Source organism: Anguilla rostrata, chromosome 1, assembly GCF_018555375.3.
Source record: "Anguilla rostrata isolate EN2019 chromosome 1, ASM1855537v3, whole genome shotgun sequence".
NCBI classification, from domain to species: Eukaryota; Metazoa; Chordata; class Actinopteri; order Anguilliformes; family Anguillidae; genus Anguilla; species Anguilla rostrata.
In genome coordinates, this window is record NC_057933.1 from 10,083,853 (window position 1) to 10,099,916 (window position 16,064).

The following is a 16,064-nucleotide window of genomic DNA, read 5'->3' on the forward strand; positions in this document are numbered from 1 at the left end:
GAGGAGGGGTTCTCCTGTACACTGGGGGGGTGGAGGGGGGGGCACGGCTCTTAATCGCTGGAGGATTCCAAAATCCATTTACGAAGGAGGAGTGACTACACAGTAGTGGCTGGAGATTGAAAAGTCCAGCTTTAATATACGTGTATATGCAATTATGGAAGATTAATGAAAGGGAGCAGGCTGTGGAAGTGATTGCCCTCCGTTTCACAGAGATCTGCTCTCTCCTCTGAGGGGGCCCTCTGGATGAACCCTCTGAGCCAGCTGAGACGAGGTGAGCGGCTAACAGTGGAAACATTTGGGCCTGTGAGCTCCCATCGGCCTGTGTGAGAGTAGGTAACAGTGCATGAGAGAGAGAGAGAGGGAGAGGGGGAAGGAGAGAGAGACTCAGAGACAGGGAGAGACAGAGAGAGAGAGAGGGAAGGAGAGAGAGCGAGAAAGTCGCAGAGAGAAAGAGACAGAAAAAGGAAAAGAAAGCAAGCAAAAGAGAGAGAAAGAGAGAGAGAGAGAGGGAGAGCAAGGGGGAAAGAAATAAAAAAGGGGGGGGAATTAAAAAGATTTTTATTACCTTTGATCACACTGTCAGCTTGGATGAGCTGGCATCTTTTTTGTGTTCCCTTCCCGCGATCACAGAGAAGAGGTTCTCGTTGTTCAGAGGCCTCTGGCTAAACTTTACCGAAGACGATGAAGAAAAAAAGAAAGAAAGATGGCAGACGATTTTGTGCAGATAAGAAGCGCGATGAAGAAGCGGCTGGGCTGTCCCGCAGTCCCCGTGCCATTGTTCTGGACCTGCGGAGAAGATCCATGCAGGTATTTGTGCTCTGACATTTCCTGCGCGGCTGGCCCGCTCATTGTATTTCACACCATTGACTACGGGATGAATAGAGATTCCTTGATGCTTTTTTCAGGCACATCCAGGTATTTACATTTACCAGCCTTGTTATTTTTTCTCTTTTCAGCAGGAAATTTGCACGTCCGGATAAGTTACAAAGATATCTTACATTTTAGGCTGGCATCAAAAAGGGCTTTATGCAGTACGCATACAGTACTTTCAAAAGTAAAGAGATCTAAGGTGAATGTCTCAACCGTTAAGCTGGTCTTGCCATGAGGAAACTTATGTTTGTTGGTCAGGTGCCATATTAATACCGAGAAATGAACTGTTTCCTGTTATTGTAAGTGTTCTGTTGTCAGTTGGTTCTCGGGGAGAATGGGGTGTATTGAATGGACTCCAGAAAGGACCAGGTTCAGTACCATGGAGTGAGAAACACTGTGTGAAAAAACACCCCTGCAACCCAAATCTGAGGAGCGGAAAGGATATGGGCAAAAACAACACTGCAACCTCCTGTCTGACTTCAGATGTGTGCACACACACATGCACGCACACACACGCACTTACACAGATACATGCACACACATGCACACATCCACACACACACAAACACACACACAGACAGACACACACACACACACACACACACACACACACACACACACACACAATATTTTACCTTCAGAGAGAAAGGCCGTCCTGCTGAGATGCGGTTGTGGAGAAACAGACATGGCGCCGGTGGCCAGGAGTCTCCGCGGCCTGTTCGTGGAGCGGCCGGAAGACCGGGAGGAACGAAACGGGCCGCGAGTGTTTGCTTTAGTCTCTTTCGGATCAACAGTTTACCCATCGCTAATTGGAACACGCTTCCAGCAGAAAATACGACGACATCTGGAGGAATTCTCGAAATGCAGGAACGAGGGTTTCCCAGCGCGCGCCGAAGGGGCCGTGAAGCGGCTTCAAACGGCCGCGGCCCGAAGAGGGGCCAGATCAGACGGAGGGAACAAAGAGTGCCTCAGAGCGGGCCGCCGCGGCGCGGCGCTAAAGGTTACCCCCCCCCCGGCACAGAGGGCCTTTCTCTCCCCCTCCCACCAAACATAATATACTGCCCCGGACCCCCCGACACAGAGGGACACTGGGAGCTATCTGTGAATCAGTTTCGGCGTGTCAGGGTCAGAGCGGCTGGCCTTTTTTCCGAGTTGCACGCACACTGCGCTCTGAAAAGAATTCCTAAAAATCCTCGGGAACGGCCGGGAACGAGGCGGCCGTCAAAGACGGGGGTGTAAATCGGCAAATCAGAGACGACCGCCTGCGCTGCGGACGGATCACCCAGGTTTGTGGGACGGGGGGGGGGGGGCGAAGGCGGAGGACGCCGGAAAAAACGGGGACGCGTGGCGGTGGCGGTGGCACGCAAAGCGAACGGAGGGTCACGAGGGCGGCGATATTCATCGCGCTGTTTCTCCGGGTGTCAAACGGCTGAAAGTGGGGTCTCTCCGTGTGCACGCAGAATCAAGGCTCAGAGCTGGCCGCTCAAAATGTCTTATTTAAGAGGCGAAGGAAAGCCCCGCCCACCAACCTCTGGCCCTCTTCCCCGCTCCCATGCTTTCGGGCTCGGCCCACTAGTAAATACTGTTATTATTAACGCTGCCTCACCTGAGAATTCCCCTCGCCCTCGCGCCCTCTCCCCCTCTCCCTCACCCCGCTTCCTGCTCACCCCCTCACCCTGTCACCCCCTGCCACCGCTCGTCCCCTCACACATTCCAGTGAAGGAGGGTGCCCCCACAGAAACAGCCATTTCCTTGCCCCTCCCAGCCCACAAAAGAAAAGCTTTTACTCATTAGTGGGCGACCTCTGACCCCCGGGCCACATTTTAAGAGGCTCTACTTGACTCCTGACATGCCCGTCAGCAATCAAAACATGCGTGTTCAGCGCGGGCTTGTGGGTAATATCGATGTCGGCTGCAGTGGATGTGTTTCTGACGGCGGCCTGACACGTGACGGACAGGTTCAGCGCTCTCCAGCAGCTTGCCGTGCGGGATGGGACGCTTGTCACGGGGACCCGTTTGGGAAGGAGCGTGAGAGGTACCCAGAAACCCTATCCCTGTTGGTGAGGCTCTTATCGCCTTTGGCAGGAAAGCGTTTGGAAATGCAGGTTTCCAGTTCCTGTCATTCGCAGCCGTTGACTGTGCTGAATTCATACGACTTAGGCAATCTGAAACGGTGTGCCTCCAATTCACTTGCTCTTTTCCGGTTCAGATACTCTTAAAGAGTTCTAATAGAGTTCATCTAGTTATGCTCCTCCCCTCCTCTCCTCTTCTCTCCTCTCTCTTCTCCCTCGTTTTAAATACACAAAGACAAATGCATGCACATACACACATACACACTCCCACACGTGCACTCACTCTAAATGACACACACTCAAACACACACACATTCATCCCCTACATAACACTCACACCACTCTCTCATGCACACACTCACACTCTATCATTCCCTCACACACACACACACACACACACACGCACACACACGCACACACACACACAAACACAGACACACACACACAGACACCACGCTCGCAACTCACACACACACGCTCGCACGCATCTCTCTGAATCATGTGTGGTGTCATTCGCAGCGCTGGGTGCGGTGTGCTGTGTGAGTTTGGGGTAGGGGTTTGGGTGCTGCATAGCGTGCTGCTCGGGCCCTCCTCAGTGGGTAAGGTTATACAGAGCGCACTGACAGGCCTTGCCCCCGGGCTCAGCGGTGCGGCTGTAGTACAGTAATAGCTCTTCATTGCTGACAGATGAATACACACCGCCTGTTTGATGTGGTTCATAATCTGGCTACGGTTTAGAAAGAGGATGTCTTCTGGAGGAGCAGGTTTATTTCAACAGACCATCAACAATGAGCAACCTCTTCACCTGTTTTCACTGGCTTTCCACGAACAACAGGATATCAGAGCACATACCTGCTGGATATTTGTAAACTTCTGAGATTAATGGCTCCTGTAATTTCAGACTTTATGTTCCACCTTGAAAAGGAAGAAGAAAAAAAAGATTTGTCACCGCTGACAGCACTGTGCTTAAAACAAATGTGAATTTGCTTGCAAATATTAATTACTTACGATAACATAAAACCTGAAAGTCATTGGCACGGACCGAATGCATGTTCTTCCTGTTGGGTTTTAACATTTAAAGTGAGTGTTTCCATTCAGTGTTTAAAAGAGAGGGGTAAGGGGGCGGGGGGGCGGAGGGGGGGGGGCATGTGACTGCTGTTGAAGAGAAGCAGACGGAGGCGGTGAGTAGGCTGGAGCTGTGGGGGTCTCGGGGCCTGCTCCTGTCCCCACCACCCTGCCCCTGTGTTTGGAGAGGGGTTATTTTCAGGCTCTCCGTGGTTGTTTACCATGAAACCCTACCCAGTAATAACCACGAGGAGAGCAAAGAGGGGACATGTGGCCACCAGACTCTGCTCTCTTTCCCTCTCTTTCTCTACTCTTTTTTTCCCTCACTCTCTCTCTCTCTCTCTGTCTCTCGACCTCTATCTCTCCATCGCTCTCGCTGTTTTTATGAAAGCGGTGTCCCAGTGCCAGAGCAGACATGTTTGGCTGTGCTCTCTTCTTGCACTGTAGGTCACTCGACCTCCTCTCCCTTAACTTTCACAACGTCCTGCTTCTTTTTTTTTTTTTACGCCGTGCCGTAGGGTTCCTGGTGGCTTTGTACTTAGTGACCTACCCGTGCCATTCGCCGAAGAATGAAAATTACATGCTCTAACAGACAGTTATCATAAGGGTGGCAGAGTTGAGTGGTAACTCCCTTGAATGTGCTGCCCCCTAGTGGTTGACTGCACTGGTTGAATAACTGCCTCCTACCCGAAACTGCATTGGCGAAGACCTGAAAAACATTTCTGACAGGCGTCTGTCTGTTCGTTTTGTCCATTATTACTGATCTCTACTTGAGGAAATGCCTCTCTCAAGTTGATTGCTTCCTTGCCAACAAAACTTATGTGATCTAAGTAGGAAAATGAAAGTATCCAAGGCTACTGTTAACCTACTACGAGGATCCAAAGCGGTTGGCTGACCATGAAGGCTTAAGGCTCATTGTTTTGTATTTCTTCTCCAGTCAGTCCTGCCCTTCTGTTCTGGAGAAAACCAGTTGCGCTGGGTTAACCATCTGCGCTGGGGATCAGACGAAGACTGCTCCGCACATACGTAACTCGTGCATAACGCTGGTCGTGGAGAAAATCCTGCATCACCCCAGCCAATGTGTGTATGTGTGAGACAGAGGGAGAGAAAGAGAGAGACAGAGAGAGAGAGAGAGAGAGAAGAGAGAGAGAGAGGAGAGGGAGAGCACATGATACTTGCAGCTGGGAGCCGTCAGATGCTTGAGCAACCGACAGAGCCAAAAAAAAAAGAAGAAAAAGAAGAAGAAGGAGGAGGGGGAAAAAAAAAAGACCTGCAGCGCCCATGCCAAAACTGTGATAACTTCCATAATTATAAAAGCACATGAATGCAGTGGGATCCTTGGCAGGGAACCAGGGGGCCACGGGGTCAGCAGACACCTGCTTGTTTTGGCCCCGCTGCCCCCCCGGCCGATCTGGTAAGCCGAGCGAGGACTTACACAACCTCACGGCGCGCAGTTGCAGGCCAGGATCTGAGGGGAGGGGAGCCGGCCTCGGGCCTTAACCGTGAGAGCGCCGGCCCGCCGCTCGGGCCCGCGGAGGAAGACGCCCCGCGCTTCCCTGGGGCGCGGAGCCCGCGGCTCTGCCCTGGTCAGCGGCGCCGAACGGTGCGCCGTCATTGCGTCACGTGCTGCGCGGCGTCCAGCTGGAGAGACAGCAGATGTCGTTCCGGGTTCTCCAGCGGCCCGGGCCGGGCCTTTTTTTTGACGGTCCTGAGCATCACGGGTCAGATCCTGCGGTAAATCGCTCGTTATTGTGCCGCTCTCGCAGATTTCCGGCAACAACAAAAAAAAATCGCAGCTGTGCAGCGCACTTGAAAAAATTCAAAAAAGGATAAATATCGGGGCGTGTTTTTAAATCCCCCTTTTTTTATATAAATGGCACATCGGTTATGTTCTGTGACCTGTGTCTCGAACCCAGCGCCGCTGGTGGACAGTTGGCGAACCGCTCCCGTGCTGTGAGGTCTGCCCTGGAGTTTCAGAGCCGCAAAAGCGGAGGACTTTAAATGAGCTTGACTAAATGAGCTATTTGTGCATAAATTGACATGTGCAATTAGGGGAATGTACACAGTCGCCCTAGTCTGTTTGAGATCCGGTTTGGTTTCTTAACGGCTTCAAGATGCCCTGTTCTGTATTTGATTCCAGCTTAAATTGACTCTGACCATGTTAAATAATGTCAGCGCTTGGTACCTACTCTTTATTCAGTAAAGACGCCGCGTACAGATGTGAACATTGTCTAATGCTGCAGGTTCATTCAAACGATAACAAAAGGTTTCGCATTAGGAGAAACAGGACATGAGAACCCACTGAATAATTAGAAACCCCTTATTGTTTTCCATCTGAGTGTGCTAAAAATGACTTTGGTTTAAAATAATTTTTTAAATATTTGTTCTAAGCTTTCTGTTGATAGAATCCTCAGAAGCCAAGAAGTATTCTGCGGTAAGGCTGAGTAAAATGTATACAGGTTTTCAGAGATAAGCCATACCATTAGACGCGGGGCCACTTAGAATTCATTCGTCCCGACAGCGTTCCCCGGGAAGGCACATAACTGATTTTCCACTTTTCAGAAAGCGCACAGCTCTGCAAATTTCCCTGTCGCTGCCTTCCTGCTGCCTGCTTTCGGGTTCCTCTGGGTTCCAACCTGTTCTCAGAGTGTTGGGGGGGGGGGGAGGCCACAGCAAAAATAGAACCGCTGGATCTGAGGGGGTTAAAGACAGCTGCCAACATCTGTAGCTGCGTGGCTCGCTTGTAATTGTGAGGCCCAGCGAGCGCGCAGCCTGTCAGAGGGGGGCTAGCAGGCAGCATATTTCAGCCAAGTGTTCGCAGAGGCGGTTTCCGGCCTGCCATGTGGACTCAATGATGGCGTCCAGGGTGCACTGCGTTCCTATGAAATATTAAATCTGCTGCCGGCCCCCGAGCGCGGACAGACCACCTGCAAGCAAGCGTGGCGTGCGGCGAGCGAGGGATTGAATGTCCCAGTGCACATGCACGCACAATCACCGTCACACACACACACACACACACACACGCACGTACACACGCACACACACGCACACACACACACACGCGCACACACACACACACGCACACACACACGCACGCACGCACACACGCACGCACGCACACACACACACGCATGCACGCACGCACACACACACACACACACACACACATGCACACACAATCACGGTCACACACTGCACCGTGCGCACACACACACGCACACACACACACACATGCACGCACAATCACGGTCACACACTGCACCGTGCGCACACACACACACACGCACACACACACACACATGCGCACACAATTATTTCCGTACACGGCACCATGCATATGCACACACGCTCACACAATTACATTTGCACATAGTACACGCACACACACACACACACACACAAGCAGAAATGTTCAGTTAAAAGCAGATGCAAGCCCTCAATTTCACACATATGCATATGCATTAAAACAGATGCTAATACTCCCATTTACAATGTAACACACACACAGTGCATGGATACACCCATATACACATGCATCCCTTCACTTGTATATTCATTCACATGTACACACATACATACTGTAAACGCATTGTGTAAGCAGATTTACATACTTAAACTGGCACGCTTCCTATGTTCTTTCTTTTATTGTTTTCTATCATGCTGTTTTATAGAAAGCAACTTTGGCATAATCAAGCCATATACACAGGAAGCACATTGTCTCCAAAAGTACATTTCAGCCCACTTAAACATAAGGAGGACGTGTATCTGCTTTATGCACAACATGAAATCTATTAGAACTATCCTCTGGAGAAGTCCTCTTGCGTGTCTATGTGTCCTCGTGTGTGCACTGTATGTGTGTGTGTGTGTGTGTGTGTGTTGACAAATGGCATGCAGCAAGAGGACAAGCTGTGTGGTCAGAGCTTTAGATTCCTTGGAAACAGAGCCATGAAGACAGGCGCTCAACAGAGCCCCCCTCTGAGCTCCCTGCGTTTACACACTGAGCATAACTTCCCCGCGCAGCCCCCCGCCTGTTCCTGTGGGAGCCCCGCCCCCCCCAGCTGCGGGGCTGTTTATGCAGCGCAGTGGTGCTGTGAGCTCACAGAGGGGGTGCCTCTCGCTAAGGGGGGACCCTCAGTTTTCTCCTTGTCAGCTTTGGGGCGAAACTGTGCAGCAGTGCTTACAGCGCTAGACTTATGACTGGAGGACTTTCGAGTCCCGGGCGGAACACTGTTGTCATGACCTTTAGCAAAATGCAGCTAAGAGACGCTTTGTAGCGATCAGTAGAATTTAAACTGCCGGCGATTTAACTTGCCCTAGACGCTGGTAGCCGCAGAACACAGTAATAATAAAATAATATAATAATAAAGCATGCTGGGGGCGTTCTCAGATCGATCTGACCTCATGTTTTTATCCTCACTGTGAAACCTCAGGTTAGGTCCTCTGTGACCAGAGACGCAAGGTAAACATTTGAAACCTTCAAGTAGTAATGTAAATCTGATTCATGTGGCACAAATCACAGCATGTAAAATCAGACAGCCAGTCCAATACCTCACACCTAGAGCTTTCAAGGTTAAGGGTCAAGTACAGAGTCCGTGAGTGCCAAAGAAGTATTATATAAAAGGGAATTGAACCCATAACCTTGCGTGTCAGGAGCATGAAGCAACGAAAAGGCACATAGATTCACTTATAAAAGGTGGATTTTAACAAATTACCTGTCCTCTGATAAATTTATCTGCTAAAATTTTTGTTGTTGCAATATAGGCTCAGTGTTTTATGATTGCTTTTACTCATATGAGAACAACATACAATCACTATTCATGTTTTTATTTATATAAATGAATCAATCTTTAGATCAATATATACCGACGAGAGTACCTATGATGTTGGTAGAGTGGGTGCGCTAGGGTACGACATGAAGAGTACAGTAACTAAAGTAAGTAAACAGCGACACCTTGTGGATATTGTTTGTCTTATCACCGTGAACCTACTTGTTAATTAAATGATAAATCTAGGTAATTAGAATGTAGCTAGAATATGAACTTCAGTAACTTTACCTTGTGTAAACAAAGTAACCACAATCCTTCATTTAAAATTAAATTTATTATTTTGATTCTGCTTATTGTTATTATAAGTTTATAGTTGTTGATTCTCCAATCGTGCTTGAATTAAACAAATGTATAAATAAAAAACCATATATAAAAGAACAAAATTAATAGTATCACGTCCAATTATTACATCTGACGTCCGTTTAGACCTAGTTTAGACTATTTATTATTGTTTATGTTTATTATTTTTAACAATGCATCTTTTCAACAAGTAAAATCTTCTCAATTTGTTTTTAAATAAAATGAAGTAGTTGGCTTAGAATCTGTGATACTAGCATTTTGTTTCACTCAAACGTTCCATCGCTGATCGTACCTTCCAAAAAATAAATTGTGTGGCTACGTATTGATTGGCGTGCGCGTTCACAATTTGACGTAGGAAGCCAACTCACCAATACGTGCACGGCCACGCATGAAGGAGAATCACGCGCATGTGTCACCATGCAAGCCGGCGAGTTGTTTAGACATGAAATAATCACAGCTGAACTGACAGGATATGAGCTAGGGAAATTCAGAAATACATCCGAACCCCAGGGGTTCTATGTCTGGCTACAGTAGGAAAGTGGTTCCGAATCGGCACCGCTGCTATATGTGGTGGTGGTCGAGGAAGGAAGTAGGGAAAGCGGGTTTTTTAGGGTCGCTGGACTTCACAGCTTTAGACGCGCATCTAGCTTTCTAGCTCATGCTGTTATCTTAGGTGCGCTAGCTAGCTGACCAGAAAGCCAGTTCACTAGCTAGCTAGCCTAAGCAGCAACGTAGTGTTGGTCGTCTAACCATTTAACGTTGCGCTAGCAAGCTAGCTATCTGCCTGAACTTTAGAAAAAAAATAGACGCGTGCTAGCTATCGCTAGCCTAACAGTAATGAACAGGTATACGGATAAGACGTCTTTACTTAGTCCTCCACAGAGCCCTGAAAATAGAGGTTCGTCTGTCGGCAACACTAGCAGAGACTGGGAATTGAGAAACGATGTTTTCGTATGCTGCTATGACGAACCGATGAGCGATATGATACATGGTGGGATGCATTCTGTGCAGCCCGGTCTGGACGGGCGCTTGCCACTGCTACGAGCCCGTCACGGGTCATCCCAGGATGGCATGGTGTTAGGCCTAGTGGATGAGGATTACCCCGGTTGTCACAACCGCGGTGGTGACTCTGGTGCAACCTACATCGATGCTGACCTGGACTACAGCGAAAGCGATGGGAATGTCGCCCCTTTGATGGAGACCAGGAAAAGGAATCGATCTAGCAGTTCCAGACATCGTTATGAGGTTGTCACAGAACTGGGACCAGAGGAAGTGCGGTGGTTTTACAAGGAGGACAAGAAAACTTGGAAACATTTTGTTGGACACGACTCTCTAAAAATCGAGGTCATGTTCCGCAAATTCTGCGAACTGTATCCGGGCAAGGCCAAACGCCAGGGTCCCACAGGCATGGAGGCGGAGGACGGAGAAACAGCCGATGCGTCCCAGCCGCCACCCGGGGAACCAGAGGGGACAGAAGAGGCTGGACAAGTGACTGAAGAACCAAGAAGTAAAGTTAAGGCGGACAGAGCATCAGTGGTGGAGAGAACAAACTCGACAGACGAGCGAGATATAGATACAATTAGCATCAATATTGATGCAGTATGCGTCCGAGGGGGACTGTATGAAGTAGATGTGAAAGAGAAGGAGTGCTATCCCGTGTACTGGAATCGTAAGTATTTACAATGCTATATACGTAACCAGTTGGCTAATTAAACGGATGGTCAGTGTATCAATAGGCTAGCTTGTTAGTTACATTTCAGGAAGTCCCAAATGTAGCTGGCAAGGTGTGCATGCGCTTTCGTTTATTAATTTCTTAATTTGCCTATCTGTAAATGTGCACGTTGGACTTTTAGCGAAGAGGAGAGAGTTCTGTTGGCTAGCCATTAGCTAGCTAGCTAGTAGGAGAGTTTACTTCTATCTGATCACGCATATGTTGGTAGCTATTTTATCGGTGTGTGTGTGTATGATTAAACCCATACGATTCGAAAAATAGCTGGACCCATTTAGGTAACCTGTCAGCCTGACGAAACTAGGATATACTAGCTAGCTATTTGTTTTTCCTAGCTCACGTGATATTGTCTTTACCAAATGCTGTCCAGTCACTGTCCATAACCTTCAGGCTGGACTAAAATGATCAGAGAAACCAGCTAGTCAGATTATTACGTTAATGTAAGATATTGTTTACAATATTGTCGTGTTAGATGTGTGAATTAGCGTGATTTATATATGTAACGTTACTTTTTTGCTCTGTGCTCACGTGATCATTTCACATTTCTGCTAGTAACGCAAAATGCAGTAGGGGTGGCTGTTTCGTTTGCAAACATAGGCTACTAAGAACTCATAGAAACAACAATTCCAGTGAGTCTTGGACTTGATTGGAGGTCATCTTGAAACAAAAAAAATGGCCATGGTCATGACAGTTAATTTATTTCCACAACCCTGCGTGTTTACGCGGTTTTCTTGACACTAGACACTAATTGCCTTGTCCCGCATGTTCCACAAATTGACTTGAACCCCCCCTTAACCTTGCAATTAATTGATTTTGTCACAGCATGCTGTGGTAGGTAATTCTTGAGGATTGCAGTGGATTCTGCCTGACATTGAATGAACTTGCCAGAGTGATAGGCCTGGGGGAAAGCCCATTAAGCTCTCATACACCTCTGTGATTGACCCCCCCAAAAAAGTCTAAATTCCATGTCATGCCCTAAGGCAGTTTTGCCTACAAAAGAAACTGAGTCAAGGTAAATGAAAGACTCATTAATTTCTCATTTTGCATTTTCTCCTCATTACACACTTGTCTAGTAGCCAAAGTGTCTTGTCATGTCATGTTCTTCTTTGAGGTTTTTTGAGCGTTCATCTTTGGTAAACTTGTAGTATGCCGTTGCCTTATGGGTTCTCTGTGGGTTTAATTAGAAATTTCTGCTCTGAATGTCACCCTTGACTCTTATCTCTGCTTCCTATTGCAATGGGAATAACACCGTATTAACTTCAGTCTGCCCTGCAATAAAAGGGTCGACGCCTTGGTGCAGGATATTCGCTGTTTGTAAGAACACTATCTCGCTGAAATTAGTTTCTTCTGTGAAACTGAGCCTGCCATTGTGCTGCGCTAAAAATAGAGCCTGCTTCACAAACCTGACTCTGTTACAGAGCGCAGTGGTGCCTGGAAAGGTTAAGTAGAATCTCATAGGTTTAATGATTAATCTGATGGAGGGTTCTTTTGTGGTATAAGAAAGGGGAGACACATGTACGCCTCTGTAAGTAGTATACACAACCCTGGGTTCTCCAGGTTTGTATTTGCTCTCATACACGGTACAGTGATGTGCCTGTTGCGTCCTACAGAGCAGGATCGTATCCCGGTAATGAGGGGGCAGTGGTTTATCGACGGGACGTGGCTCCCCCTGGAGGAGGACGAGAGCGACCTCATCGAAGTGGAGCACCTGGACTGTTTCCGGGGGCAACAGATGCAGGACACTTTTGACACAGACGTGGTGGCCAAGACGGTGGACAGCAAAGATGGTGAGAGGATGGAGGGGCGGGGGTGGAGTGGGGGGGGGGGGGTGCAGGGATGAGAATGAAACACACACATTGGAGCCTCACCAGGGATTTACACACCTACTGTACCGTAATTAGAAATGTGTTGAGCTGTGAAATCAAAACTCCATAGATCAGATCTTCATTCCTGGCCCTGGCAGGCCGCAGAAGTCTGCTGGCTTTCACTGTGACACGGCACTTAATTGGTCAATTAAAGCAGTCGATGACAGAGTTAATAAGTTAACTCACCTCACCTGGTTTCTTGGGTCCGAATCAGACCCTGCAGCCTGCCAGGACCTGGAATAAAGGTCACTGCTATATCTTCTGTCTGCATTAGATACTCATCAAAGCATTTTCAGGCATATTAAAATAATATGCATGACCCCACCTGGCTGGAATGGCTAATTAACTATGATTCGGTAGCATTTCTCAGTGTTGTGGAAATGGAAACAGCTCATGTATATACCTACAGTAGATACCTGGTTTCTCATTGACCCAGTCTAACTTTATGTCCATCCACTTTGACAGGCACTATAGAATGTAAAGAAAATGGACAAAGGCAGATTTTAAATCTCCTGTCAGAAAGAAGGAAGGTAGAGAAATATTTTAACATCATGAAACTTGTGAGGTTTAGAGTAAATTAATGTCATTTTGCTGGAATGTTGTTATGTGTCATTTTGCTGGAATGTCAGGTCCTGTGTGTGAGGAGCAGATTAGATTTTCTTGGAAGTTGGCGTAAATCTCTCGTGTCATTTTTTTAGCCAGGCCCAAGCAGCTGTCTCACCTGAGGCCCCGAGCCATGTTTATTATCAGGACTGGGACTTCTCCTGTGGAGGCTTTTGGAGAATGGAAGAATGCTCGCTGGCGTATATTTCCAGTTCTGTCCGGACGACGGGTTCCGTGCTGGCCAGCTTTCAGCCCGCCGCGCTTTAATTAAGGCTACGCAACCAAACGGACAATGTAGAACCGGGCAATTGTTGCTAAGCTCTGCTGTAAATTTGCTTTAGAAATCGTCGTTCTTCAGACCTTATGACACGTCTCCCACATTATTAACAAGCGGGCTGGCAGGCCTGGCGTCTGCCAGATTGCTGTTGGACCTCGGCGTGTGCATTGGAAAGGGAGGCTGGCTGTCTGGCTTGGCACAAGGTCCCTCGTGCCCTGCAGAGGCCGCCGGACGCTTTAAATATCTCTTGCCGGGTGGGTGTAGCGCTAGCCGGCTTATGGGAGAGCTGTCTGAAGGCCGGAGGCTGCCCAGACGCTGGCTCGCCGCTCAGACCAGGGCGTGGAAGAAGAGAAAGGTCACGTCCACGTTCGCAGGCCCAGCTGCCCCTGGCGTGCGTTCAGACGGGACACTGAGCGGCACTGACGGGGTGCTCACAGCTGTGCCCGCCCCCCTCCCTCATCTCGCTTGTCGCCGACACGTCACATGACCCCCCCCGCCCTCCTGCATGCCGTCTGCGAGCACGCCCCATAGCCCCCGTGCTCAGCCACGGTGGAAATATGAGCAGAAGTCCTGTTGACTTTTAAAATTTTATTTCTGCGCAGCGGTTGAGCTTGTATCCGCGTGACCGTAAATGCCGCCCTCTCTCTCAGCGCGTGGAGGGCAGCGCCAGGCTGACCGAGCGCAGACCGCGTGGGACAGAAATACCCGTCGGCACATGCTGCTGCAGCAGAGGGCATGTGGTGGGCACGCCGCGTGGCTGAGATCACAGCTGAGTGGCACCAGCCCCTGCCTTTCTGCTCATGAGGCGAGCGCCCCTCCCCCCTCCCCCCCGAGGGCCCCCTCGCCCCCCCCCGCCCCCGGCTGACTCAACGGTCCCGGGGAGCTGGGGACCTCCGCGGGATTACAGATGTTGGAAAAATCCGAGCAGATTACAGGCATCTCGTCTGCGGGATTATAGGAGAGGCCTGCGGACGCGGCCTTCCTGGGGGTTTCGCGGAGAGTGCCGAGTCCACTGTTTCCTTCTCCCGCCCTTTTTTCTGTCAGAGCAGCGAAGACGAGGGAAAACGCTGGTGTGCGCTTGCGTCATGGAAACGCAGGTTATACTGGGCTCCCTGTTATTGCCAGGAGCTGCTAACGGGTGGTCAGCGGCGGCCATCTTTGAGTAGAGAAACACGGAAAAACGAGCTGGTGCAGATGGAGCTGGGCGGCAGCTGGAAGGGCTGCGGCTTTCTGCAGGACGGCTGCTTCAAAGCCTGGTCTCCGCACTAGCGACTCGCAGCTAACTGCCTCAGTCAGGGTAGTTTGCCTCAGTGACCGATTCCGTTTGTGTAAATTCACATCACGTTACATTAATTTAGTAGAGGCACTTGAGAGCCTCTGCTAACCTTGCGCTTTTGGAGAGCTGAATATGAACAGATGGCTGTGAGCAGTGTCCTGGGTGGCAGCGTGGCCCTCCAAGGTTGTGGGTTCGATTCCCAGGTGGGCAGTGCTGCTGTACCCTTGAGCTGGGTGCTAAACCTGAATTGCTCCAGTAGAACACCCAGCAGCGTGTAGGCCTAAAAAGTAGGCCTCTGTATCCAGTAGGAAAGCTCTGTAAGTGAGGCGTCTCAGTCAGATCCGGAGGGAAAGCATCGAGGGACCCTGATGTCATTAAGCTCCATTTGCCTTATTTAATTTCCTCTCCGCAACGTACCCTGTCCTGTAATCACAGGGAACAGGTCAGTCATCCCGATGGGGCTTTTCCCCGTGGGCGCCAGGCTCCGCTCCGCTCCGCACGCAAAGCTCGTTTCGTCTCCGCTCATCATCTTCAGCAGGCCGCTCTGTGATCCCGGCGTGATGGTGGATCAGATCTATTACACTCCATCTTTCCCAGCGCGTCCTTTACCTGTGGCATCGGGCCAGAATGACGTTAATGCGCGGGGTTGCCATTTGAATGCAAAGAGCCCTACCCTTACGGCGAGCCCCAGCATGTAAAACGATCTGCTTCAGACACAACAGACAGGGTATACACGGGGCTGACATTAGGGCCTGGCATTAGCACTGGATGCATTAGGTTTGATCTTTTAATGGTTTAGTGCAGTGCAGTGTAAGTTGCTGCAAATACGGGCATCTACCTGTAGCCAATAATAACAACTGTAATTTTAAGAATGAGAATCGTTATACAACACTAAATTATTCTGTATTTCCTTTGACCCCTCTTCGCGTTGAAGCTGATATGTGTGTGCTGTGTGCTTGCATGCCTGTTCTGACATCATGGATTTGATGAGTTTGACCGGTACCCAGCAATCTGCTGGTTTCCACTGAACGATTACTCAAATCTCCCAGCAGACTGCACTTAATCCCTTCTGCCATATCTCTGGGCTTCAGATTGCTGGTCTTGATTTAGCCATCAGATTTAATCCTCTGTTTTTTCTACATTTTGTCTGCTAGTGCCCATATGATACACATTCATATGAAT

General features: G+C 49.2%; 1 protein-coding gene across 2 annotated transcripts in view; it reads left to right on the forward strand.

Moving 5' to 3' along the window:
• Window positions 1-9,512: 9,512 nt before the first annotated feature.
• The window catches only part of ddhd1a (DDHD domain containing 1a), a 32,398-nt gene continuing 25,846 nt past the window's right edge, over window positions 9,513-16,064 (forward strand). The window contains exons 1-2 of one of the 2 annotated variants that reach the window (XM_064321439.1): window positions 9,513-10,801; window positions 12,472-12,648. In XM_064321439.1, coding sequence (XP_064177509.1) covers window positions 9,970-10,801; window positions 12,472-12,648 — 1,009 coding nt within the window. In that variant the 5' untranslated portion in view covers window positions 9,513-9,969. The remainder of the gene's footprint in view (window positions 10,802-12,471; window positions 12,649-16,064) is intronic. The other variant, XM_064321446.1, reaches the window with a different exon arrangement.